At 42.9% G+C, this 22,915-nt stretch overlaps 5 protein-coding genes across 6 annotated transcripts; 2 read left to right on the top strand and 3 right to left on the bottom strand.

Annotated features, from left to right (window-relative positions):
* The first annotated feature begins 220 nt into the window (after nt 1–220).
* Nucleotides 221–1,786, top strand: mrpl18 (mitochondrial ribosomal protein L18). Its single transcript, XM_076102897.1, has 4 exons — nt 221–456; nt 578–746; nt 1,088–1,322; nt 1,408–1,786. The coding sequence occupies exons 1-4, from the start codon at nt 390–392 to the stop codon at nt 1,483–1,485; spliced, it is 549 nt and encodes a 182-aa protein (XP_075959012.1). The 5' UTR covers nt 221–389; the 3' UTR covers nt 1,486–1,786.
* Nucleotides 1,787–3,822: 2,036 nt separating this feature from the next.
* LOC142962418 (protein phosphatase Slingshot homolog 3) lies at nt 3,823–13,534 on the bottom strand. 2 transcript variants are annotated; one of them, XM_076102894.1, is made up of 17 exons: nt 13,360–13,534; nt 12,359–12,523; nt 10,921–10,958; nt 10,636–10,822; nt 9,946–10,061; nt 9,746–9,814; nt 8,840–8,905; nt 8,476–8,658; nt 8,216–8,309; nt 7,997–8,125; nt 7,715–7,761; nt 7,420–7,566; nt 6,262–6,462; nt 5,830–6,073; nt 5,648–5,737; nt 5,423–5,509; nt 3,823–5,249 (listed from the first exon to the last, which is right to left on the bottom strand). In XM_076102894.1, exons 2-17 carry the CDS (start codon nt 12,404–12,406, stop codon nt 5,112–5,114), a joined length of 1,884 nt encoding a protein of 627 aa, XP_075959009.1. In that variant the 5' UTR covers nt 12,407–12,523; nt 13,360–13,534; the 3' UTR covers nt 3,823–5,111. The 2 variants fall into 2 exon arrangements, with proteins under 2 accessions (XP_075959009.1, XP_075959010.1); XM_076102895.1 differs by lacking the exon at nt 13,360–13,534 and adding an exon at nt 11,636–12,270 and having other exon boundaries at nt 12,359–12,502.
* A 290-nt stretch (nt 13,535–13,824) lies between these two features.
* Nucleotides 13,825–17,376, top strand: grhpra (glyoxylate reductase/hydroxypyruvate reductase a). Its single transcript, XM_076102896.1, has 9 exons — nt 13,825–14,283; nt 14,403–14,533; nt 15,238–15,310; nt 15,398–15,514; nt 15,607–15,695; nt 15,861–15,962; nt 16,114–16,249; nt 16,389–16,519; nt 16,613–17,376. Exons 1-9 carry the CDS (start codon nt 14,198–14,200, stop codon nt 16,732–16,734), a joined length of 987 nt encoding a protein of 328 aa, XP_075959011.1. The 5' UTR covers nt 13,825–14,197; the 3' UTR covers nt 16,735–17,376.
* LOC142962416 (zinc finger and BTB domain-containing protein 5-like) lies at nt 17,353–20,169 on the bottom strand. Its single transcript, XM_076102893.1, has one exon. The coding sequence runs from the start codon at nt 19,727–19,729 to the stop codon at nt 17,681–17,683; it is 2,049 nt and encodes a 682-aa protein (XP_075959008.1). The 5' UTR covers nt 19,730–20,169; the 3' UTR covers nt 17,353–17,680.
* A 534-nt stretch (nt 20,170–20,703) lies between these two features.
* Nucleotides 20,704–21,642, bottom strand: tomm5 (translocase of outer mitochondrial membrane 5 homolog (yeast)). The gene is made up of 2 exons (XM_076103833.1): nt 21,417–21,642; nt 20,704–21,155 (listed from the first exon to the last, which is right to left on the bottom strand). The coding sequence occupies exons 1-2, from the start codon at nt 21,535–21,537 to the stop codon at nt 21,121–21,123; spliced, it is 156 nt and encodes a 51-aa protein (XP_075959948.1). The 5' UTR covers nt 21,538–21,642; the 3' UTR covers nt 20,704–21,120.
* Nucleotides 21,643–22,915: the final 1,273 nt, after the last annotated feature.

The raw sequence follows: 22,915 nt of genomic DNA, 5'->3' as shown, positions 1-22,915 counted from the left end.
ATGGAAAAAACAAACTACACACACCGCAAGCCTACTTAAGTAAAGTACTTGTTTAATGTACTTTACACCACTGGAAGTTACTGTGTAGAGTAAATGGGCAGAAATGTTCAGCAAAGCGCATGTTTTTATTCTGTATGAAGAAATGTACGCGGAACGTCCGAAGTGCTCGCGTTTGTTTCCGTCAGCGCTGCTTCCGAAGTAGCACCAAATAAACCGGATGTTGTCTGAATGTCAAAGATGGCGCTCCACATGTCACGGTGAATTCTTATCGAATAGCAAGAGTCAAATACTTCACATGTTTAAGGACATGGCGTACGGTGTACGGTAGCACATTCACTAGACTTTAAGCGGTTGTTTTTATTTATGAAGTGAACACAATTGAGGAGAAGATGGCGTCCAGTTTACGGCTGTTGTTCGGACAAATTCGACGTCCAATTGTGGCTACAAATCAGTCGGGTAACGTAAAGTTATTTTTGCCTTTATGCATCATAATCTTTAGCTGCTCAACGTTAACGTATCGCTGGTGGTGTGTTTCTCTGTAGCTCTTGTTTAATGGATCCGCTTGTCTGTCCCCCAGCTCGGTGTCTGAGTCAGGCAGCCACTCTGCCAGAGCCCAGCTCGGATGAAAACGAAGCCGTGAACCCGACCTTTGTGAACAGAAACCCCCGGAACTTGGAGCAGCTGGCCCTGGCTGTGAAGGACCGGGGCTGGAAGACGATCTGGCCCCACCGGGAGTTCTACCACAGGTCTGTGTGTGTGTGTGAATAAAACAAAATTTAAAAAAACACGTGTTATTCTTTTAAACAGAGGTGCATTGTAACAACTTATATGTAAAATCAAGTGTTTCATTTTCCTGTTTCCTGTTGTCAAACAAATACTGCTAATTTAATTAAACGGTGACTGTACATATACTGCCTTAATATAACCAGTTAAATCTGACAGATCTTATTTTCAAGGGAGACCGGAGTACTCTCAATGCATACATTCATCTTTACCAGGCATTTACTCCTCCAGATCTAAATTCCCCCGTATCACTGCCGTCCCTCTTACTTCTGTTGTACCGCGTTTGTCTGTCCCGTGTTTTCAGGTTGGAGTTTTCTCGCACCCAGCATCATGTGGCGGCCCACGTGTTCTCCAGCAGCTCTCCTGTCCCGGTGCTTTCCTGCTCAACCAAGGAGTGGGCGCTGAAGCAGGAGCTGGCTTCCACACGCTGCGTGGCGGCGTGTCAGGCTGTGGGCGAGGTGCTGGCACATCGATGCCAGCAGGCTGGCATCACCAGGATGGTGTACAGGGCCATTCCCTGGGCGTACCGCTCTGACGCTGTAAGTACATGCAGCACAAACTGCTGTTAGTAAATCTATTTGTATGTCTTTTTTCCTCCTTAAGTTATGCTTTTCTCTTTCACAGGTACAGTCATTCAGGGCAGCAATGAAAGAGGGAGGAATCACCCTTAGTGAACCCAGAAGAAAATACATTAGTACCTGAATTTATGTGTCATCTATCACATCTGTTGTTATTTTAAAATGTCCTCTGTATCCCTTACTCTCTGCTCTTTTGTGAATTAAGACTGTATTGTTATTAAGATGACGAGCACTTCAGTAAATGACGATATAAAAACAAAAGGAGTGATGAAAGTAAGGTTGCTTGTCCCTGTGCTTTGTCTCTTTTAGAAGAAAACAACTTCAGGTAATATATGACGGTATGTTGGCACAGTTCAGGCCATCACATAGATTAAGAAATGTTGTACAAACCAATAAAGGTGGTGGATTAAAGCAAAAGGTGTAAAGTGAAGAGTAAAGTGCATTTTTTTAAATGTTAATATGTAAAAATATATGCAATTATATGTTACCGCTTTTATACAAAATCTAAATTTTAACTACAAGTAAACATTTCAAAATGTATCTCTTACAATGTTTAAACTAGACTCTTTAAGCTCTGCTATAAAATATGCTGTTACCACTTTAAAATTATTTTATACAGATTTTTTAAGTTCCTTGTAGTTTTTATAGTATTCTCTATCCATACTCTACTCATTTACTACAACTTAGAAGAAGTATAAGAAATGGAAAGTAAAAATACTAATTGAATAAGACATAAGCACCATTCCAACTTCCTGTATACTATGACACTTCATGTTTTTAAAATCCTCTGAGGTCGAAGTCATTTTTCCCATCGTGCATGTCAACACTATAAAGCACAATCATGTTATTTACATCTCTTTTTTTCAGGATAAACTGGGCTATCATAATAAGTACGCTACTGTGATGTCACACAAATGTATAAATAGTAATATCACCATAAAAACAAATGTGGATATTGGAAATTCTGATATTTAATCAAATCACACATACAATAAGACCTTTGGCTTTTTACATGTGTTCTTCTGGGCCTTGGTGATCAGGGGGGAAATAAACTTTGCAGCCAACACAGATCAAAAACAGCTTACATTACAGAAGGCAAATCATATGTGCAAAACAACAATATATGTGTATATATATTCATGGATTGTTCAGTATGCCCTGGGTGCAAACTGTACAATAAGTGCACAAAGGATAATCTATATATTTATTCATATTTATTACAATCACAATATTCTCGTCATTATTGTGGTTGCTGCCCAAACAGCACAGATCCTCACGACACCAGGATGGGATGAATGTCATGTGATTCCATCGTGCTTGACTGTCAGCAACACAACCTCTGATTCGTGGACAGACTTGACCTAACACATCTTGCCTCCAGTAGGCTTCAGCTAATGCCTAACAACAATATCCCAGAAGAGATTGTTGGATTTATTAGTTTTATAAAAACATAGTTGTTTCTTCTGGATTACAAAGCCCTTGCTAGGAAGCTTCTCCATTATTTATTTATTTACATAGTCGGGCTACCATTCGTGCATGTTTGTGCATGTGAGCTCTCCCCACTGGCCATCTGACGGGAACTCTGCGCTCATATGGCAGTTCATGCTGATAACGACGTCCTGCTGTGAAGGCGTAGCACCCACCCTCTGGTCCCCCTGATGAACACTGTTAGCCCTGCCAGACTTTCATTTTATATACTACACTATGTCTTTAAGATGACTTTTATCCACATCACTATACGATCAGTTTGTATTACTTTTTTACAATTATAGTATATAATACTATAATTTTTACTATACTTTTTTTTTTACTATACTATACTATAATTTTTATGGGGGACTTATTTCGACATATGTCGAAAAAAGTCCCCCATAAAAATTATAGTATACTATAATTTTTTTGTGGACTTTTTTCAACATACTATGACTTTTTTTCAAACTTTTTTGATATACAACAATGACTTTTCGACATACTATATTATGACTTTTTATGAGATTTTTTCAACATAATATACAATGACTTTTTTTCAGACGTAATATGACTTTTTAAAAACTTTTTTCTAACATACTATGGCATTTTTTGACATACTATAATACGACAACATATTACTAATATAAAAATCACGGCATTTGATTGTTGCATTTTCCAGCTGTGTACAGACGGTAGTGTGCTTCAGGTCCACCTCTCCTCACATTGATGTCCTCATCTCAAATCCAGCCAACTGCTCCTCGATTAATACCTCGTCTTTCCTGTGAGATCCAAAAATAGAAGTCAAATGAGCTCCTTAAATGGGCTGTAGTGTAGTGTTTCAGGAATTCTGGGGCATTTATTTCAAAACATGTAATCTGGATCAAAATGATCCCAATAATAAAATCTTCCTGTTTTCAGTCAAGGATCAAAATGATCTCATTGACATGACCCTTGCGTCCTCTGGTGTATTATTTAGACAGGAAACAAAGCGTTTGGTTTGAGTATAATCATTTATTGTTTTCACTCATAGTGTTTGTTGTAAACAAGAGTGAGGTGCAGACAGTGGAGAGTTTCATAGTACAGTGTGATGTTGGCTCAGGCAGTGGGGACAGTGTGTGTTGGGGTTATAAAGTGCAGGATAAATGAAGTAAATAGGCTTTAGCTTGGGTTCACTCGATACAAATAATACCAGCATGAACACAGAATATTCCACATCAGCATCCAGTGATAAGTCTGAAAACAGTATTTTGAATAACTTACCTCAATCCATTAAATGTCTATATCACTACATGAGAAAACCCTGAACGTTTTGCTCTCCCATGTTGGTATAAAAACACAAAACATGCACCCGGCGATTATTTGTTGATACATCTATACTTTGTATTTATGCATACACGCAAACACTTTGAGCAGTCACATTTATACTGTAATCAGAGAAACAGCACAAGACTCATACAATATGCAGCCACCACCTCATAATAAAAACACCAGTCATTCATATGTTGTATTTCATTCTCAGGTTGAAGGCACTCGTACAGCCCTGGTGTTTAAGTAGAATGAATACAAATAAAATGGGGGACATTGGTTCTTAACGTACTGACATGATAAAGATTTTTAATTTAATATAATCATTGGCACATTGGAACACACTGTTTGGCAAACAGGCTTGTGCGATAAAACTGGCCCCGACATGGTCCGTGAATCACAGCTTAGATAAAGTTAAAACTTCCTCATGTCAACAACTAACGTGAGAGAGCAGTAAGAGACAATATGAATTGTTTTTAAAAACCATCTACATTGGATTGGCAGCATACAGCCTCATATTTACAGAGGAAAAGAAATAGGAACACAGTAATTGCATAGATATCATCTCTGGAGTGGTGATGCGAGAGCTGAAGAAGGGAAGAGGGAACAAGGGGGGGAGGGAGAGACCGGTAGGTCTGTGTGTGGTAGGATATGTTATGTAATAATACAGCAATGGACAGTGATAATAACTTCACCCATCACATATCCTGGCTTTCATTGGCTTAGCAATATTACAGCAAGATCCTTTTATCAGCAGTGAACCATCAGCGATAACATTATTAACAGAGATATGCAACGAAACATAAATTAAAACTTTCATCATCTAAATAACCTAAAATATAAAGCCAAAGCGTATCAGTGTATACAAAAAAAAAGAAAAAAGATTACCCCCCCCCCCCCCCCACTATCTAATTCTTCCTCTGCCTCCTTTTAAGGCCCCCCCGCCCTCCTGTAACTCCCCGCTCTTCCATCCGTTTAGGGTTTGCTTTGACTGGCATCCGGCAGGCTCCGTGGTTCAGGTGAAACATCCACACACGCTCTCTGGTGAATCAGACCCCGCCGCCCTTGGCTACACATCCGCTGCACTGGAGATCGCCTCGGACTGCCAGGCAGCTTTGAAAGCAACAAAGAAGAAGAAGTGTAGCTTATAGAGCAGCTAAATTGAATAAGAATCTCAACACCAGGCTCCTCTAAATCTTCTCAACGTACAAAATCAACCCTTTGTGTGTACAACAACGCAACACCGTAAGGGCTTGAAAGAGACTCTGTCTCTCTGCTTCATCTACCTGTTCACGTCCTTTATCCTCATCACTGATGGACTGCATGAGGGAGAAGAGGTTCAACCTGCCGCTGCGATTAACGCTCGGAGAAACCTTGAGATGAGAAAGAGAAACAAGATGAACATCAAAAGATTTATTGGAGGAGCGACGTCTGCACCACAAAAAGAGACGCGTGCAGATAAGCAGCTTCAGATGCAGCGCGTGTGAGTAAAGTTGTGTCAGTCTGCTCACCATGTGCGGCTCACTAATTGTGATAACAGGGGCTCCTGTCGGCCCGAGGCCCTGGTTGGTCTCAGGTTGGGGGGTTGGCTCTTCAAACACCTGGGTGTGTTTGGGAAGATAAAACAATTGAACATAGAAACAATCTGCAGGATTTAAAGTGCTAATATCATAGAATTGATGTAACTATTTACCTGTATGTCCCCCTCTGGATCATCTTTTTCATCTGGGCTACCTGAATCTTTTTCATCTGGACTCTCTATATCCTCCTCGTCACCCTCCTCCTCATCATCATCATCATCATCATCATCATCATCATCATCATCATCATCATCTTCCTCCTGCTCCTCCTCCTCTTCCTCACCTCCCTCCTCACGTACTGACTTTTGTCTTTGGTCTCTTGACTTTCGCCTCCAGAGTCTGCTGTGACGCTGCTGGCTAGAAATGAGGAAGGAACATATGTCACAATCCTCACATGAGCACCCAAATAAATACCTAAGAAGCCACAAACAGCGGCAAATTCAAGAAACGCTTAAATGTTCATGTCTGCAAAGCTTTTGCCACACAGATTATTCATTTTGGAGTATGGACCTTTGTACAGCACTAGGCCTAACACCATGCCTGACCTCGCATTTAGGATGCCGTTGTAAGTCTGCAGCTGTTTCGTGAAGCCTTCGTTGGGCTTGATGATGGACCGGCAATCCCTAACATAGTCCAACGCCATATCCAGAGTCCAGCGATGCTGCTTCATGGCGTAGGCAATCACTGTGGAAGCGGAGCGAGAAACGCCCATCTTACAGTGCACCAACACGGCCCGTCCTCGTTTCCTGCAGTACACAGAAATCAAGAGAAACTCACTCAGTGGTTCAGAGGTTTTACTTGACAAACATCAGAAGGATAATTAACTGAATGGAAATAAGAGTCAAAACTTTAAAATTGCTGGTGATGCAAAGCTAGGAACAAAGTAAATGATATAAAAGGAGTTGTTCTGCATTTTGAGAAATGAACTCATTTATTTTCTGGCAGAGTTAGATGAGAAGACTGATAGAAATAGTCCAGTAATGAGTGAGCTTTAGAGGTGCTGGTGGGCACATTGTATTACCATTGCACAGAGCTACGCGAGCTGCTTCCAGTCGGTGTGGTACGCTAACAATCTCGTGGGTCCAGCTTCATATTTGGCAGACAGATGTTAGAATGGTGTCAATCTTCTCATCCAACTCTGTTAAACTTTTGCTTTGAAAGGACTGAATCTGCACTGGTCTGCGTAACAACACAGGAGGTCATCAAATCACCTTTTAGTATAAAGGGGGAGTTAGGCCTAGATCAGTCAGAGCACTTTTGAGCAGCTTTTAGTAATGGTTTAATGAGAGTGAGGCCTCACATTTTTGCTGGAGTGCCTTGAATGCCTCAAGTTTAATTATTTTTTTTAACTCAGAGCAGAAAGCCCGACATCATTGGTGTTTTTTCCTTTTGCTGGATACCCTGAGACCTGTGACTTTACGGTAGTTATCATGATCTGAATAGAAAACAGCAGGCCTCCCCGAGGCTGTTGTAAACCCGGATCTAATGTTTATGAGTTTACTACTTGTTTTCATTCATTTTAAATTGTACCATTAACTATTAGGTAGCATACATGTCATGGTGATGTGGTTTTAATGCCTAGTAATTGGATTAGGAATGTGCTTAATGACACAAATGTGACAGTGATATGCTTGTCAACAGCTGTAATCTGCACAATGCCTTTTCACGAGTTTGTCTTCTAATATTTGGGGTTTCAGGACTACCTGGCTGTGTTGATGAAGTTGTATGTGTCTGTCCAGTGAGGGAGCAGGTCGCTGGCTTCCACATCGTACAGTCTGATGTTCATATAAGTGAAGGACTCTGGGAAAAAGTTGTCAATCTCCCTCGTCACATTCAGAATGTAGCCCACGCTGAAAAACATACAGACATGAACTTAGAGACACAGAGGTGACTCAGCAATACACAATTCAGTATTACCCTTATCACGAGACAATGAGAAATAGACAACAACAACAATACACAGAGCTATAGACAAATGTTGCAGGTGAAAACACTGACTTGTTTTTCTGCAGCTCCTCAATGTTAGCTGCGTTCCACTCAGAGCCCTGAAACCAGATAAAGAAGTAGAGGTTCAGAGGACAAACAGCAAAGGGCCGACAGAGTCGTCTTCCCTATCGCTGTCAACACAGCTGTCTCACAAAGGGGAAGCTACGGTCACATGTCAACATCCTGGTGAAGGCTCACTTCCGTCAGTTTATTGACTGAAACATAAGAAAGACTTCTCACCATGCTGGTATAATAAAAGCTCATTACTGTCTTTGAAGCTTTGCAATCACTCACCAGGTAAAGGAAGTCAAATATTTTGGAGGGTTTGTCCATCTGAGCCATGGTGACCAAGATCTCATTGTCGATGTACTCCTTAAAGGGACTCATGTCGAAGCCTATCCTGGTCTCGAGGGCAGAGTGCACCTGCAGTGGAGAAGGAAAGATTCAAATTATACAGGCCAACACACATTCTCTTATTTCTGTAACCTTTTATTTTCTTCCCGTGTGTCTCACCATTTTAGACGTGAGGTTGTCCAGGTCTTCTGTCCTCATGACGTCCCTCAGGTGCTCTTTGATCAGCCCCTCGTTGGAAAGTCTCTCTGCCGAACTACCCGTGCAAGAAAAAGTGAAACTTAAGCACAAGCTGACATGCGTGTGTGCTAGGAATAAAAACAGACGAAAACATTAATTATATTTCCACATTCACAGAAGAGGGGGAATGTAACTAAATATATCATATACTAAACTTAACTACAGTTTAGAAGTTTACTTACCCGCCTCCATAACTGTCCCTGCGGACCGACTCCAAGTCGTTCAAGACCTCCCACTCGTTGAGGCATAGGCGGTCCGACTCGATGTGCTGGCGGTAGTGCTGGGCCCACTCCAGGCCATTGCCTGGGATCAGCGCTGCATTGACCGCCCGCTCGCAGCACCCGTGCAAAGCCTGCAGCACTGACCTAACAGCGGAGAGGAGGACAGAAGACCATGTGTTTTTGAGGACACTAGAGACAAGAAGCTACAGAAGGTTGAAAATGCAAGATTTAAAGAGAGGTAAGGCATGTAGTTGTTGATGAGGTGCTTTAGGATGTGATGTGCTGGACGTCATATTCAGGACATTAACGTTTTAACTTAACTCACCACATGGTCTGCATGGAAACAGGCTTAAAAATTCTGATATCTTCAGCTGTGGTCACGCTAAAACCGCTAAAAAAAGAGAGAAATAAAGAAGTATGAGCTACAATTCTAAGAATGGATAACAGAACTGAGGAAGTAACACCGATAAGAAGTGTCACTGGACTAAAAGGAAGAAGGCAGAAAGGTTATTCAGTGTAAATGAATGATGACTCTTGTAAAGAACGTGGTGAAGGAAAATGTGAGGACAGCGAGTTGGAAGCGTGAACCATCCCGATGAGGGCGAACATGCTGGTGTGACATGGCAGCAGATCAGAGAATCTTATTTTGACAGTCTGCATGTGAAAGCAGATTAGTTGAAACGCAGCGGTCCACAGCAGAGCTCGACTGTTTTTAGAGCTGCCAGCTCTCAGTTCCACATCCTCCTCTAAGCATCGACGGCTAAGAAAAACACTGTAATGAGTGACTACAAGCCAAAAAAACACTCTAAATCATTCTAATCATAGCATAGCTGGATGTTATGGTCACAAAGATTTTCACTAAAAAAAAAAAATGAGTTGGAGTGGACATTTGGGGTTCTGGATGCACTATAAACCTCTAAACTCTCACTAACCTTTTCCTTACCGACACAGAAAGAAGCTAACCGTACTTTACTTTCATTTCATTGCAGAAACACATGATCTCCAAGCTTATGTAAGGGTCTGAGTGACGGATAGGAGCAGTTGTAATTCACAGAGAATGATTCAGCTCCATAAATAGAGATGATTACGCATTCACATTATCTCTGGCCAGATTCCCAGACATCAGCCTGCACTGTCTGTGCTGCAGCCTCACAAACTCCTTGCTTGTTCGTTTACAGTTTAAATTTATTCCCCATTCCCCTTTAAAAAAAAAAAAAAAAAGATTTCATACCCGTCTCCGTCCAGATACACCTGTGTGTCGCTCCATACTGGCAGAACCAGGCCGATGGTGCACTGATCGCTGTAAAGAGGGCGCAGAAACACAAGACCATGAAATACATTTGACTTTACAAGGCTAAACCAGAAATTATTAACCAAATGGAAATCTTATCTTTGGGACACAGTACACCTGCATATCTTGGTTACACACACCTGTCTGGGTTGGGGAAATCCATGCCCAGCAGGGTGCTCTCTTGTTTGTTGCCGAGGGTGGAGACAACGATCAGATACCTGACTCTGACCGAGCTGACGGACTCCAACTGCACCGCCTGCATGACAGCGTGCAGAGGACGAGAGCAGCACAAAGGATGTGCGGAACAGAGAGGAGACAAAAGGGAGGGCAAGAGGAGTGAGGCCCAGAACAATTCATGTATTTTAAATGCAACATGTTGCAGTTTCCTCTGAAGTATAAAGTTAGCTAATTAAACTAAATAAACCTGATAACACACAGTGAAAAATATCCTGTGCAGTATAGTTTTTTTGGCTTTCCTGGTAAAATCAAATCAGAAAAGTCAATGTTGTGTTTAAAGAGAAACACAGATACTGGTTATAGTCCACTTAAAGGACCACATCTGTTCTATTTTCACATGTTTTGGCCCATTAACTCCACATCCTGGCAAACAATAACATCTTTATTCGACCAAGTTACACATTGATGCAATGGTGACACAGCTGAGAGTAAAGTGGTGTATTCAAGTCCTTATGGGAAGCTATTAAACACCTTTACCCGAGATATGATTATGCAGACTGATAGAAAGGATAACAAGCTAAATTCTTTCTGCATGTCATTTTTCCACTTTTACTGATCTGATTTGCAGCATGCAGGTAAACACGAGGCCTCACCAGCTTCACGGTGTCTTCTGGTCGGAGCTGTTGAATCATGGCGTGAAGGTGTCTGCGCCGTCTGTCTGGAGCTCCACAGCCTTCCTTCACAGGAGACGGTGGAGTGGGAAAAGTCTCTTCATCGAGGCTCACCCGGTCGCCCTCTTCCAGCAGAAGGACTGCCCCCTTCACAAGGGCAAAGCTCTCCCTAAAGATGGATAGAGATCAGTTACTATCACGCTGCTGTAATCCACAGAATCATTCTTTTAGGACTGTACTTCAAAGACAACACAGGTGTACATCTACCTTTTCTGAAGTCTCCCTCTTCTTTGGTGGCTTTCATCCTTAAAAAAATCAAGTCAAGTAAATCACAAGAAAGCCTCATCAAGAAGACAAAAATGGAGTTATAGAAATATTTAGCTTTTCTTTTTGTGTGTGATTCAGTTTGTCACACTTTTTTTGCTTCAATGAAGATGTCATCCCATGGTATGTTCTGTACATTCCAGCAGACTGTACATTTCTGTTGATATATACTGCTATTGTAATACACAATATGAGTAAATGTCCGTTTTTAATGTTCCCAAAGCAGCACGTTTCTAACTAGACGAGTACTGAAGTGTTGACACACTAACACATTTTCTGAGAACATTGGAGGCAAGTGTGTGTGTGTGTGTGTGTGTGTGTGTGTGTGTGTGTGTGAGATGTCTTTCCTGTTGGAAAGTGTGGACACAAAAGGCTGGAAAAAATGTTCAGTAATTCCTCGGGTGAAATGTGGTGCAACACAGATAAGGTGCAGTGGAAGACAGCCACACAGAGTGATATTTAAGCAGAGGGGAAAGGACACTAAGAGGTTCGGGGTAAAAACTGTAAAACTATATTGGTAGTGAAATTATAGAAGGATACGAAGTTAAGGAGAAATACAATGCAAGAGTGGGGAGGGGGGAAGAAACGAGAGAGAGAGAGAGAAGTAGCAGTAGCAACAAGGGTTCACAGAGAAAGAAACTTGAGACAGTAACATTACCTGTTACGCAACTGACAAGTCCAGACAGACTCAAGAGAAAAGAAAAAAAAAAAGAAATTAAAGAGGAGAAGTGGGCAGGAGCCAGGAGAGGAACGATGAGGGTTTGAAGAAGAAGAAAAAAAGGAGAGAATACAAGTTAAGATAGCAGAGTGATTAGATACTGTAACAAAATATGCAGGAAATGAGACTAGGACCCACAGTCAGGTCATTTATGGTTTAGTCGGCAATGACAGGCCTTGGATGTAAAGTTAAATAATCTTCATGATAGAGTGAAAGAATGACAGAAGATAAAGTGAGAAGACAGTGGCTGATGATACAGTGCTTACATGATTATATGCATCCATTGAAAAGCTACAGAGGCAGTGAGCATTTAGACAGACAAACGGTGATCCAACCACTGTAATGAATGTGAATGGCACTTTGATGATGAGGACTATATCTGTGGCATGTTAGGCCTGTAAGCCCACCAATGCGGTCACGTCCCTGGCAGCAATTGAAAAACAAAACGGCCTCTTTCTCTTCCAGGCAAACGTAGTGATGAGGGACACATCCAGGAATGTCTGCTCTCTACGCAGAGCGCAGAGCGTCCGGCATCAACAGCTCACATAGTTCTGAATCCCACTTTGTAAATACAACTTAAAAAAAGAATAACATATCTTAGGATATGATGCAAAATGCGCCAAACTTGTGTGTACAACATGGCGTGCGGATGAGTGAACTCACAGGAGCGGCGGAGATGGATGGGAGCCTGTGCAGTGTCAACAGAGCCATTGCAGCGTACAGCACTGTCTCCACTAAAGCTGGTGTTGAGGGCAGGCTCAGACAGGCTCGGCAGGTTTCCTCGGCCAAAAGTGTGCCGTGGGCTTGGCCAATAGAGGTATTCTATCTCTGAAATAAAATGTGGATATTGGGGTTTGATTACAACTCATGAATAGGCTTTGTATCAGAGACTCCTAAAGAGGCTGAGGAAATGAACTGTCCGCTTCAGGGAGTCCTATGAAGTAGGAGTAGTTTCATAATAGTTTCACTGTTGTAGAGGAAGAGTTGGGCAATGTGAGGATATATAACATGGGGTATATGTATTAGTCACATCTCTAGTTGTGTTCGGCCATCCTTGCTCAATGACCTTATTGGATTTAAAGGATATGTTTGCATCAATGTGGCATGACGTGCCTTGATATTTTGATAATTAAAAACATGTCATATGTTTATCACACATACAAATACCAAGGTATAAACGATTTCATCCATCATCATGTTTGTCAATTTAATGTCATCCTTTACACTGGAGCATTCCTTCAGTGCCACACACTTGTATTGAGTGCTTATTGTAGACTATAAAAATAACCAAAAGATTAAAAAACCTAAATTACTAATTTAGTTCCTTCTTGCGCTTGTTGCATAGGGTGTAATGCTTGTTGATTAAGCATATAAGGAGCTGTCTCTCAGGTCATCAAGCAGAGTAATATTAGCCATTATAAATCTTAAGTTATATATATTGATCTTCTCCTAAAGGGGTTGTGTGGACTGCTGCCCATCTAACAGACAATACACTCAAGTGGGTAAAAACAAAGAAGTGGTTTGATCCTCACTGACGAGCTGACCGCGGTTCGTTACTGCAACCACAAACCAGCAGCTAGCCTCTTACAACCAGTCCAAGCTAACAGCTGACGCTAACGTTAGCCGCCGCAAACATGAATATCCACACATTTCTATTTCCTCACCTTTTCCAGACCGGGACCCCAGATCTGATTTCCTGCTTTCAAGTCTACTTGTTTGTTTCCTCGAGTGTCGAGTGCTCCTTTATTCCGCCCTCGGTCGCCTGTGAGGGAGACGTCTTCACCGTTTTACAGCTCTGCGGCTGCACCATGGGCTGCACTAGAGGAGGAGTGATTACACCACTGAAGCAGCTCGAGCGCGAGGACGTGAAGGTCCGGGAGTGGACAATGACGTCAGACGCAAAGACAGTGTTTGGGGCACGTTGACCCCATAAACGATCCACTTGCCACAAACAATAACAAAAGGGCTTATTTGAAACAATATTTAATTTAGTTACAGTTTTGGGATTTCAAGCTGGCTTATATAAGACGTACTTTATACGACATTGTCCCCTCCTACTTTTTTACACGATCCCAGGAAGTGAAATCGGGGAAATGTAAACTTGTCCTTACTCGGATGTGATGTTGGGGGAGAATAACAAGATAATAAAACAGCCTTTTACGACTATTTAACAACTGACATCCTAATAGAGAAGACGAATTTTTAAAATGTTGTCTCTGACATTAAATTGGACAGTTAATTAGTATAAGAATACCAATAAAATACGTCCATCAGAGAAGATTATACAACCACCGGACCAACTCTCCACGCGCATGCGCAGTACTATGGAATCAAGTACTTCCTGATGTCCTGTGGAGGAAAGTGGAGTTTTCTCACAGTGTTGAGCTAAACGTTCAAGGTTAAAATCGGTCTGTGTTGACTGCGTGGACGTCCGTCCTCCCCTCATAGTTCTACTGTCTTCTGTCTGGAGAGGACATCACTCCATTTCGACCGTTAAATGAGATGCAGACAGTTGGAAAACTCATGAAAGTATTCGTCACGAGGCGCATCCCGCAGGAGGGGATGAAGATCCTGTCAGCGGCTGGAGTGTATGCACGTTTGTAGCTTCTGTAGTTTCACACATATCCATTGCTACAGTCATCTTCATCGGCCAGCCTTTATCTCTAAATCCATCTCGTGCATTTGGTCCCTTTCGGTCTCTAAACAGGTGCGAGGTGTCTCTGTGGGACTCTGATGAACCCGTGCAGAGGGCAGAGCTTCTCAAAGGTGTGCAGGGGGCTCATGGTCTGCTGTGTCTGCTGTCGGACAAGATCGATGCAGAGGTTCTGGATGCAGCAGGTACTCGTAATGTGTGTGTGTGTGTGTGTGTGTGTGTGTGTGTGAAACTGGGCCATTGTACTGATCAATCCATATATTTACTTTATTTCAGCAGGCTGTCCTGGGTACATAGTTAAATAATAACCACAATAACTTTATTTATATAGCACCTTTTGAAACAAAGTAAAACAGTGCTTTACAGTATTCCAGACATAAAATATAAAACAAGATAAAAAAATATATAAACAACTACAAACAATGCCCTCAATTAAGAAAAAGCTGTACGATAATAGTGAGTTTCAATAAGAGATTTAAAAGAGGATCTTATATAAGATATTACCAGAGCCTATAGTATTTTGGGGGTATTTTTATGCTTTTATTACAGATGGTAGTAGAGAAATGAAGACAGAGAGAGGCACCAAAGGTCCCCACTTCACTCTTCACCCCTAAGCTACCAGCCTCTACTTTGATTTAACAATTTAAGACAATGAAACATGAACAATTCTAATGATGTGAAACAGAGAAAGCAACACATTCAAACAACCAGAGTTTCTTTGCATAGTGAAATATTATATAATTATTAATTGATTATCCAAATTGTTGAAGATTAACTATTTTTGATGAGCTAATTGATCAATCCACTAATGATTTCAGCTCTAATTAAAACATATCAAACATTAAGTGTCTAGATTGAAGTGTTTCATCTGGTCTGTCTCTGATTCCAGGGCCAAACCTGAAAGTAATCAGCACCCTGTCCGTGGGATTTGACCACTTGGCACTTGACGAAATCAAAAAACGGTAGCTCATGTTTATTAAAATATCATTCCACTAGAAGGGTGATGTGTCAAGTGGCCTCTGAGTTAAATTGGTGTCCATTTCCAACAGTGGTATACGTGTTGGATACACTCCAGACGTCCTGACTGACGCCACAGCAGAACTGACCGTAGCTCTGCTGCTGGCCACTGCTCGCAGATTACCAGAGGGAGTGGAGGAGGTCAAAAAGTCAGTCTCACCAAGTTCCACATTCACACTAATCACTGTCTAATTTGATTGAGTGACGCAGTAGTCATATAGTCTCGTCCTTTTTCTCTCAGTGGAGGCTGGAGCTCGTGGAAGCCTCTCTGGCTGTGTGGTTATGGTCTGTCTGGCAGCACAGTAGGAGTCATTGGCTTGGGACGCATTGGTAAGGCTTGATGTTGCTGCTTAATTTACTTTGGCACTTTAAATTCATAATAATAGTATATATCATATGACTTGATACTGTAGCCAAATCCAGTGTTGTCAAACCTAACCCCGACAAAGTTTAAGAGCTGCTGGTCGGTGAATAACTGGTTGTGCTTGTGTTCAGGCATGGCCATTGCTCGGAGACTCATGCCCTTTGGAGTGAACAGGCTGCTGTACTCTGGGAGAACAGCCAAAGCCTACGCTGCTGAGGTGAAAGGAGAGTTTGGTAAGAAAAAGGAGAGAAACGTACACAGTGAAAGGATGACAGAAGAAGTGAAAATCAAATAAGATTATAAAACTATGAGGGTTTTGGTTAGACGGTCTGTGTATTTGATGTGTTTCCTCTTTTGTTCCTCCTGCTCTCCTCTGTTGGACAGTTCCCCTGGACACACTCCTGTCTGAGAGCGACTTCATTGTTGTTTCCTGCTCCCTGACGCCAGAAACCCTGGGCTTGTGTGACAAGGCCTTCTTCAGCAAGATGAAAAACACGGCAGTCTTCGTCAACTCAAGCAGGTGAACTTCCAAAGCAGCGCAAACATGGGAAAAGCATGGGTTTGGATGGGTGTGTAAAAGATGTCATGTATTTCTCACTCCGGCTGTGTTTGCGGTTAAAATACGTAAAGATGAAGATGTGGTGAATTACTGGTTTTAGGGGAACTGTGGTGAACCAGGAGGATCTGTACGAGGCTTTGAGCAGCGGACAGATAGCTGCAGCTGGACTAGACGTCACAACACCTGAGCCACTCCCAACACACCACCCTCTTCTGACGTTAAAAAACTGTGGTGAGTGGACAGGATGTGAAGCCTCTTTTCCCACTTTACCTCCTTGCGATTGTCTTTTTAATGGAATTGTCTGTCCTCTCCTTTCTTATACAGTGGTGTTGCCACATATCGGCAGTGCCACCTACTCCACGAGAGGCATCATGGGAGCTTTGTCAGCTCAAAACCTGCTGGGAGGTTTGCAGGGCACAGACATGCCCAGTGAACTCACCTTCTAGCCCCTGAAACTGCTGCGCTGTGCCTACTGCCTCCTCTGGTGCTGCAGTAACAGATACAAGTAATGTGCTGGTAATGATCTCCTATGTGAGGTCAAAATGAAGGGATGAAAAAGAAGAATTCTAATGTAGTTTAGGTAATGCTCAGATACATGTGTACATCATGTCTGTGTTAACTTGATTTAGTTTCATCCTGTCACAGGTACTGAGTTTTAATATACAGTGGGCATTTTTGAGGAATGAAATGCTCGCTGGAAGGTTTTGTCATCTCAGACGTGTACATTCAAGTTCTCCAAAAAGAGGCTAATGAAGAAACTAGCAGCACTCCTTAACATTAGCTCTTATCAGAACACACTATACATGCTTAGAATGGCAGTTACACTGGAAAAAAAACATTTCTCATGTTCTGCTTGCCATAAAGGTTAGTGTTATACCTCTTAGTTTGCACTTTATTCAGATGTAAAATGGTGTCAATCATGCTACAAAACAGTACAACGCTCCAGTTCTGTGTAAAATGTGATTTCTCTGAATAATAAAAAGGTATGGCCCAGTTAAAATGTAATGCTGAGTGTGTGTTTAGAAATGTATCATGCTCAAAATAGATTGACGATCAATAAAAAATACAATAAATAATTTATTCTTTTATCACTCAATGCCATTTTTTAGCACCAGTCAAGGAGGATATTTTCAGTGCATTCACATCAGTTTGGCAACATTTGTATTCGTTCCGTTTTATGGAATCATTTTCAACAAACAACATGGTTGAGAACATTAAAAACATTAAAAATGTAAGCATTACATTAGCTAATTGACTTTGAATTCATGTTGCATAAAATCCAAAATGAATCAGGGAAGTGTGTTGGGTAATAAATAATCTAGTTCACAGAGTACATTTTTTCAAAGAATTGCGTTGAGTCGTGCCACTCCAAGTCTGTAAGGTGAGTGCAGGTCACAGCAGGGTATCTGCGAAACATGGATCCTCTTTCCAGTTCAGGCAGGTATTTTTCGAGTGCTTATACAGATGAGAGGACTGGCTGAAGCGTTTGCCACACTTTGGACAGGGGTAGGGCTTTTCTCCCGTGTGGACCCGAATGTGTTTCTTACAGTCAGTCAGGTTCATGAAGGTCTTACAGCAGATTTTGCATGCGTACTTCTTCTCCCCTTCCACCAACAGCACGAGGTCTTCAGCAGCTGCTTTCTTGCACTTGGACAGAACGTCCTCTGAAGCTCTGGTGAGAAACGGACGTTCAGCAGCGTCCCCCGCCGATGCCGAGGAACCATCTGTGCCTGCTTCTGATCCGGGCGGCACTTTAGGGGCGATGCGACGGAAGGTTGTTGCCCCTGAGCTTTTCCCGGCCCTGGAGGGTTGGATGAGGGAGGTTTCCAGACCGAGGCCTGGTCTGATGCCACTCAGGAACCTTGCTAAAGAGTTCTGGCTGGGCTGGAGGATGAGTGTGTCACTGAAACCTGGGCCCTGAGTTGGGAGAAGCTGCTGCAAGGGGACAGGGGTTACTGGGAAAACTAGTGAGGAATCAGAACACTGAGCAGAAAAGACTTCTTCTGAGTTTTGATACAGCTCCCCAGTATCTCCAGCAGCTGCAGGAGCATCACTGGCAGTGGCGGCAGCGGTAGCGGCAGCAGTGAGGCTAGCTAGGCTGTCTTCTTCCTCCAAAGCTCCCAGTACACTTTCACTACTGGGATTGAGGAAGCATGAAAAGGCAAGTTCTGACAGGCTGTCTAGGCCTTCACTGTCTACTGACTCGTCACCCAAATGTCCAGCCTCTCTCTGTGCGTCGGTTTGAAGATCTGCGCAAAGCTGAGATTGTAAAGAGCTAACATCACACTCGGTTGGGCAGACTGTGGCCATTTTCTCCTCATTTAGTTGTGCGTCAAAATGGTCCGTGCAGTCTTGTGGTGGAGATAGAGGAGAATTGTTTGCTAGACCTGGGGAGTATGAGGTCAGGTTTTCCTTTTTCACCTCAATCATCATCTTTGGCTCGTCTCCCTCCTCCTCCCCTTCTTCTCCCACCTTTACTTTAACCACGGTGTCTCCCTCTGTATCTCCACCCTTCTTCCACGCAGCTACACCTCCCATGCTGCAGTCCGATTGGCTCGGCAGCTGGATCTCCTCCGACTCTCCCTTAGTTGCTTCATATTTCTCCTCCACCTCCTCCTCCTCCTCCTCCTCCTCGCTTCGGCTCTCCCAGAGTCCGTACGTGGTATTCAGGCAGTCCGGGGACAGCAGCTCCTCTCCACCCTCCTCTGCACTGACGGTGCTTCTAGTTACAGTAGGTGAACACTCCTTATAGTTTCCCTCAGCCAGCCTGTAGGACCTCTTTCTGCCACTGAGCCCGTCCTCGTCAGACTTCCTCTTGTGCCTCAAAGATGGCGCAGCACTCTGCTCCCCACTGATTTGACCCCTCATCCCCTGGTCTTCAACCCCACCAGACTGACTAACCTCCACTCCCACTTCCTCCTCATCCATGTACTCCTCCATGACAGATGTGGCCTGTTGCAGCAAGGCCGACGATGGATGCTGCTGCTGCTGTTGTTGCACTGACCTCCAGCCTTTCGGGGGCGATGCAGGAAAGTTTTGCCTGGACAGGTGGAGCTTGCAGGCCTTGACCACAGTGTTGAGATGCAGGTGCGATGCCGCCAACAGCACATCCATCACGTTGGAGGCCCCCGGAGAGAGCGTGGAGGTGTAAATCATATCGAGCAAGGTGGAGAAGGCCTCTGGGGTCACCACCTCCGGATCTAGCTCCATCACACTGGGGCCCCCGCCTCCACCTAAATCAGCTCCTGGTTTGCCCACCTCATCACCACTGTCATTGGAGCTCAGAAGAGCCCTGAAGTGGGAGCTGCATGCGGCCAGGATGGAGCTGTGAGCCTGGAAGCTCTGGCCTCCAACCACCACCACGCAGTCACACAGCTGAGCATGGAGGCGCTGGTGGTTGAGCTGCTTGAAAATATGCTGGAAATGACCTGGAAAGTCCATAATAGGCGGTGGGGTGTGTTGTTATTTAATAGCACACGTGTTATTTTGCAGCATCCGTTCCGCTATTTGCAATACAATAACACAACGAAGGTCATTGTCAGGAACAACGCTGTCAAACGCTTCTTTTTATCTGCTGAAAATGTCATCCGGCTGACAGGACGGTGACATTTCTCAGGAGCCTACCTCCGACGTGAAATGTATTGTCTGTTGTTGTCGCAGGGTTTCCGACAGATGCTCTGGAGAATGGGCGGGCCTGGTCCAACAAAGGATGCGGCGCGGTCTCAAGCTTCGTCTCCGAGAACAGCCGGATATCTGCACAGCGGTTCTTCTCCTGCTTACTCCAATATAATATCCAAAATTGTACCTTTTTTATGGTTATTATTCATGTTACTGTTTCAGAGCGCTCACACTATCAGCCGGTTTAGCCTCCACTGTCGACGCCTCCATCGTTTGTCTCGTTCAGCTTCAGAATAACACGACACCGCCCCCAGGTGATGATCTTGTGAAAGTGCATTTACATTTAGGTACACCTTTTGTCATAGCTGGTAAAAACTAGCTGATTAAATAATATTGTAATGATTCCTGCACACTGCAAGTCGGATATATTTTACTATGGTTTGTACATTTCAACCTTTATTATTAAAAGGTAAATTGTAAAGTGTGCTTGTACTAATTAAGATTCCCATTCTGAACTGACAGTTTGCCAATTGATACTGTTTTAAATGTTAGTAGAGCACCCTATGACCATCAGCAGCCATCACGGGAGTTACTCTGAGACATTTACATTGAAGACACCAACTGTCTTTGAGCAGTATGGCCTACACTATAAATACCAGTAATAATCATGACAGGTTAATAAATGACATGTATTTAAAGGCCAATCCTAAAGTTGAATAGTAGAGGGTATCAGAAAATTGTTGTTGCTGCACGTGTCAATTATAAAGAATATAAGTAGACAGTGAAACACTTCCCAATCCTTTCTTGGTCACCATTTTTATTTTCAGTGATTACATTAAGATTTGAAACTCATTCATGAAACTGTTCGCCTCAACAGTGTACATGTGTAATGCAGTTTGACAGTGTACGTTCAAAGACAAACAGACAAAATAAACATGGTTTCCTTTTAACGTGCGAACACGGCAGGCATACTCGCTCTCAAACTTTGCATTTAACAATAATGACAACATGTTTAACAAGAAAGACAGACTAAAGTTTACAAAAAGGAATAAGACAGGGGACATGAGAACAAAGGTGTTTCCTCGGGTGCAGTGATGGACAGACACTGGTTGTCTCCAACACAATTAGCTGCACTGGCCCCAGTTGTCTGCTGCTGATGATCCATACTGTCTCTGGTGGAGTAAACGCTCAGTGGATGAGACCTGATGCTCTGCTCATATGCTGTCCAGCTTCTTTAAAACATACGGGGCTGTAAACACAGAAAACACAGATGATTAGATTATTATCTTAATGATATATTTATCTTCTCTGGGATTAAGGCCATTTAGCCAGAGTTGTTGTGAGATAGTGTATACTATACATGACAAATAACCTATATTTTGGTGTTTACTGTAGTGCATACATTGATTATCACATGCACAAGGTGACCAAACACTATTGTAATTATCAGTGAAGCACTCACAAAATGTTAGTATTTCGCTAAATGTCAATGTCATCTGCCTGTACTCACTGGCTCTGAGAAGGACGACGTAAAGAAGAAAGTTTCGTAAAGATGAGACGACATCTTGTCGCATTTTCCTCTTCATCTCCTCTGGGTCCATTTTAGGCCCGAGTCCTTCAAGTTTGAACATTATCGCTGTGGTTTAACTGGGTTTTGTTCCTCGGTCTGCCTTTCGTGTTGAGAATTCACCGTCTCAGGAGCGTGCATGAAATAATCTACACCGGAAGTACGTACCAACGGAAGTCACGAAGTTCGACGGCGCGCATGGAGGGACAAATCAAAAAGGCAAATATTAAATGTCCCCCCCTAGTATTGATTTAGTTAAATATGGCAGAAATATATGATTTTACTGTTTTTATTTAATTTTGGTTGGTTTAAAAATGAATCTGTATCCCTTGAATAATTCGTGTTCATGTTCTGTCCTGTAAATATTAAGGATGTGTACGTCCTGTTGGGGGGGGGGGGGGAGGAAACAATATGGTCGTATCCACTAGTATTACAGGGAGTCCGACTCTGCAAACTAAAGCATTTCATTATTGAGGAAAATCACTTTAAAAATGTATTTTGGATGTGGTCAGATCAATAAACTAGGGTGAAGTTTGACAAATAAATTTAGGACTATGCACATTTATATATTGACATGGGGTCTCACAAGACAGCAATGCAGGATCCACTATGAGGACTTTATCGTTTGAGTTTATATTGTGATTAAGTGGTGCAGAATGCCCAACAAATTTATAATTAATTAAATTACCACAGACCAGCTGACGCATAATGGAGATTGGGCCTATGGGACTTCTGGGGCTCCTGGGGCAGTTTTCCACTTTGCCGGGTGGGTATTCAAGCCCTGCTTTGCTTTTGGAATCATGGTGTTCATTGAATCAAGGGGATAAAATGATGTAAAATATGTTGTTGAACTGAATCAATTCCAACTTTATTTTATTCCACCACATCAGACATGGTGAATTCCTTATAAATAAACATAAAAAGTAGATGTATTATTATTATAATCATTATTATTGTTATTATTACTTTTATTATGATTATGATTATTCTTTTTATTACTGTATGTTGGATGAGCTGACCTTGCGGAGGAGGGTGGGGGTCCTCCGGGCAGACAGCGGAGGAGGCAGGGATGAGAGAGACGAACAGAGGGAGGGGGTGGGTTATTTCTGAGCTCAGGGCCGAGGATTAGGCAGCGAGCAGTCCCAGTACGATGACAGCATCCAACATATAGCCAAACCCCCCACACCACATCACCACCATCATCCGGCCCGGGAGGACGCCGCGGATATTTTTGAGAATCAAACATCGTTTCCCTTCAAATTCTCCGCATCGCTGCTCTTTTTGGGGGATAACCATCCCAGACTCCCGGTCCGTCTGTCTCCTCCTCAGGCGCACTAGGTGAGTTTTCTCGGTATTTCCCAGTGTTATTGTCTGATGAAGGAGCGCCCGGCTGTTCACGGAGCCGCCTGCACCTTGCATCCATTCCTGCCGTTTGGACTGAT

This window comes from Anarhichas minor, unplaced genomic scaffold (genome assembly GCF_050575085.1).
Source record: "Anarhichas minor isolate MPS153535 unplaced genomic scaffold, ASM5057508v1 ptg000028l, whole genome shotgun sequence".
NCBI classification, from domain to species: Eukaryota; Metazoa; Chordata; class Actinopteri; order Perciformes; family Anarhichadidae; genus Anarhichas; species Anarhichas minor.
The sequence above is the reverse complement of the archived record's forward strand: the minus strand, read 5'-3'. Positions and strand labels throughout refer to the sequence as shown.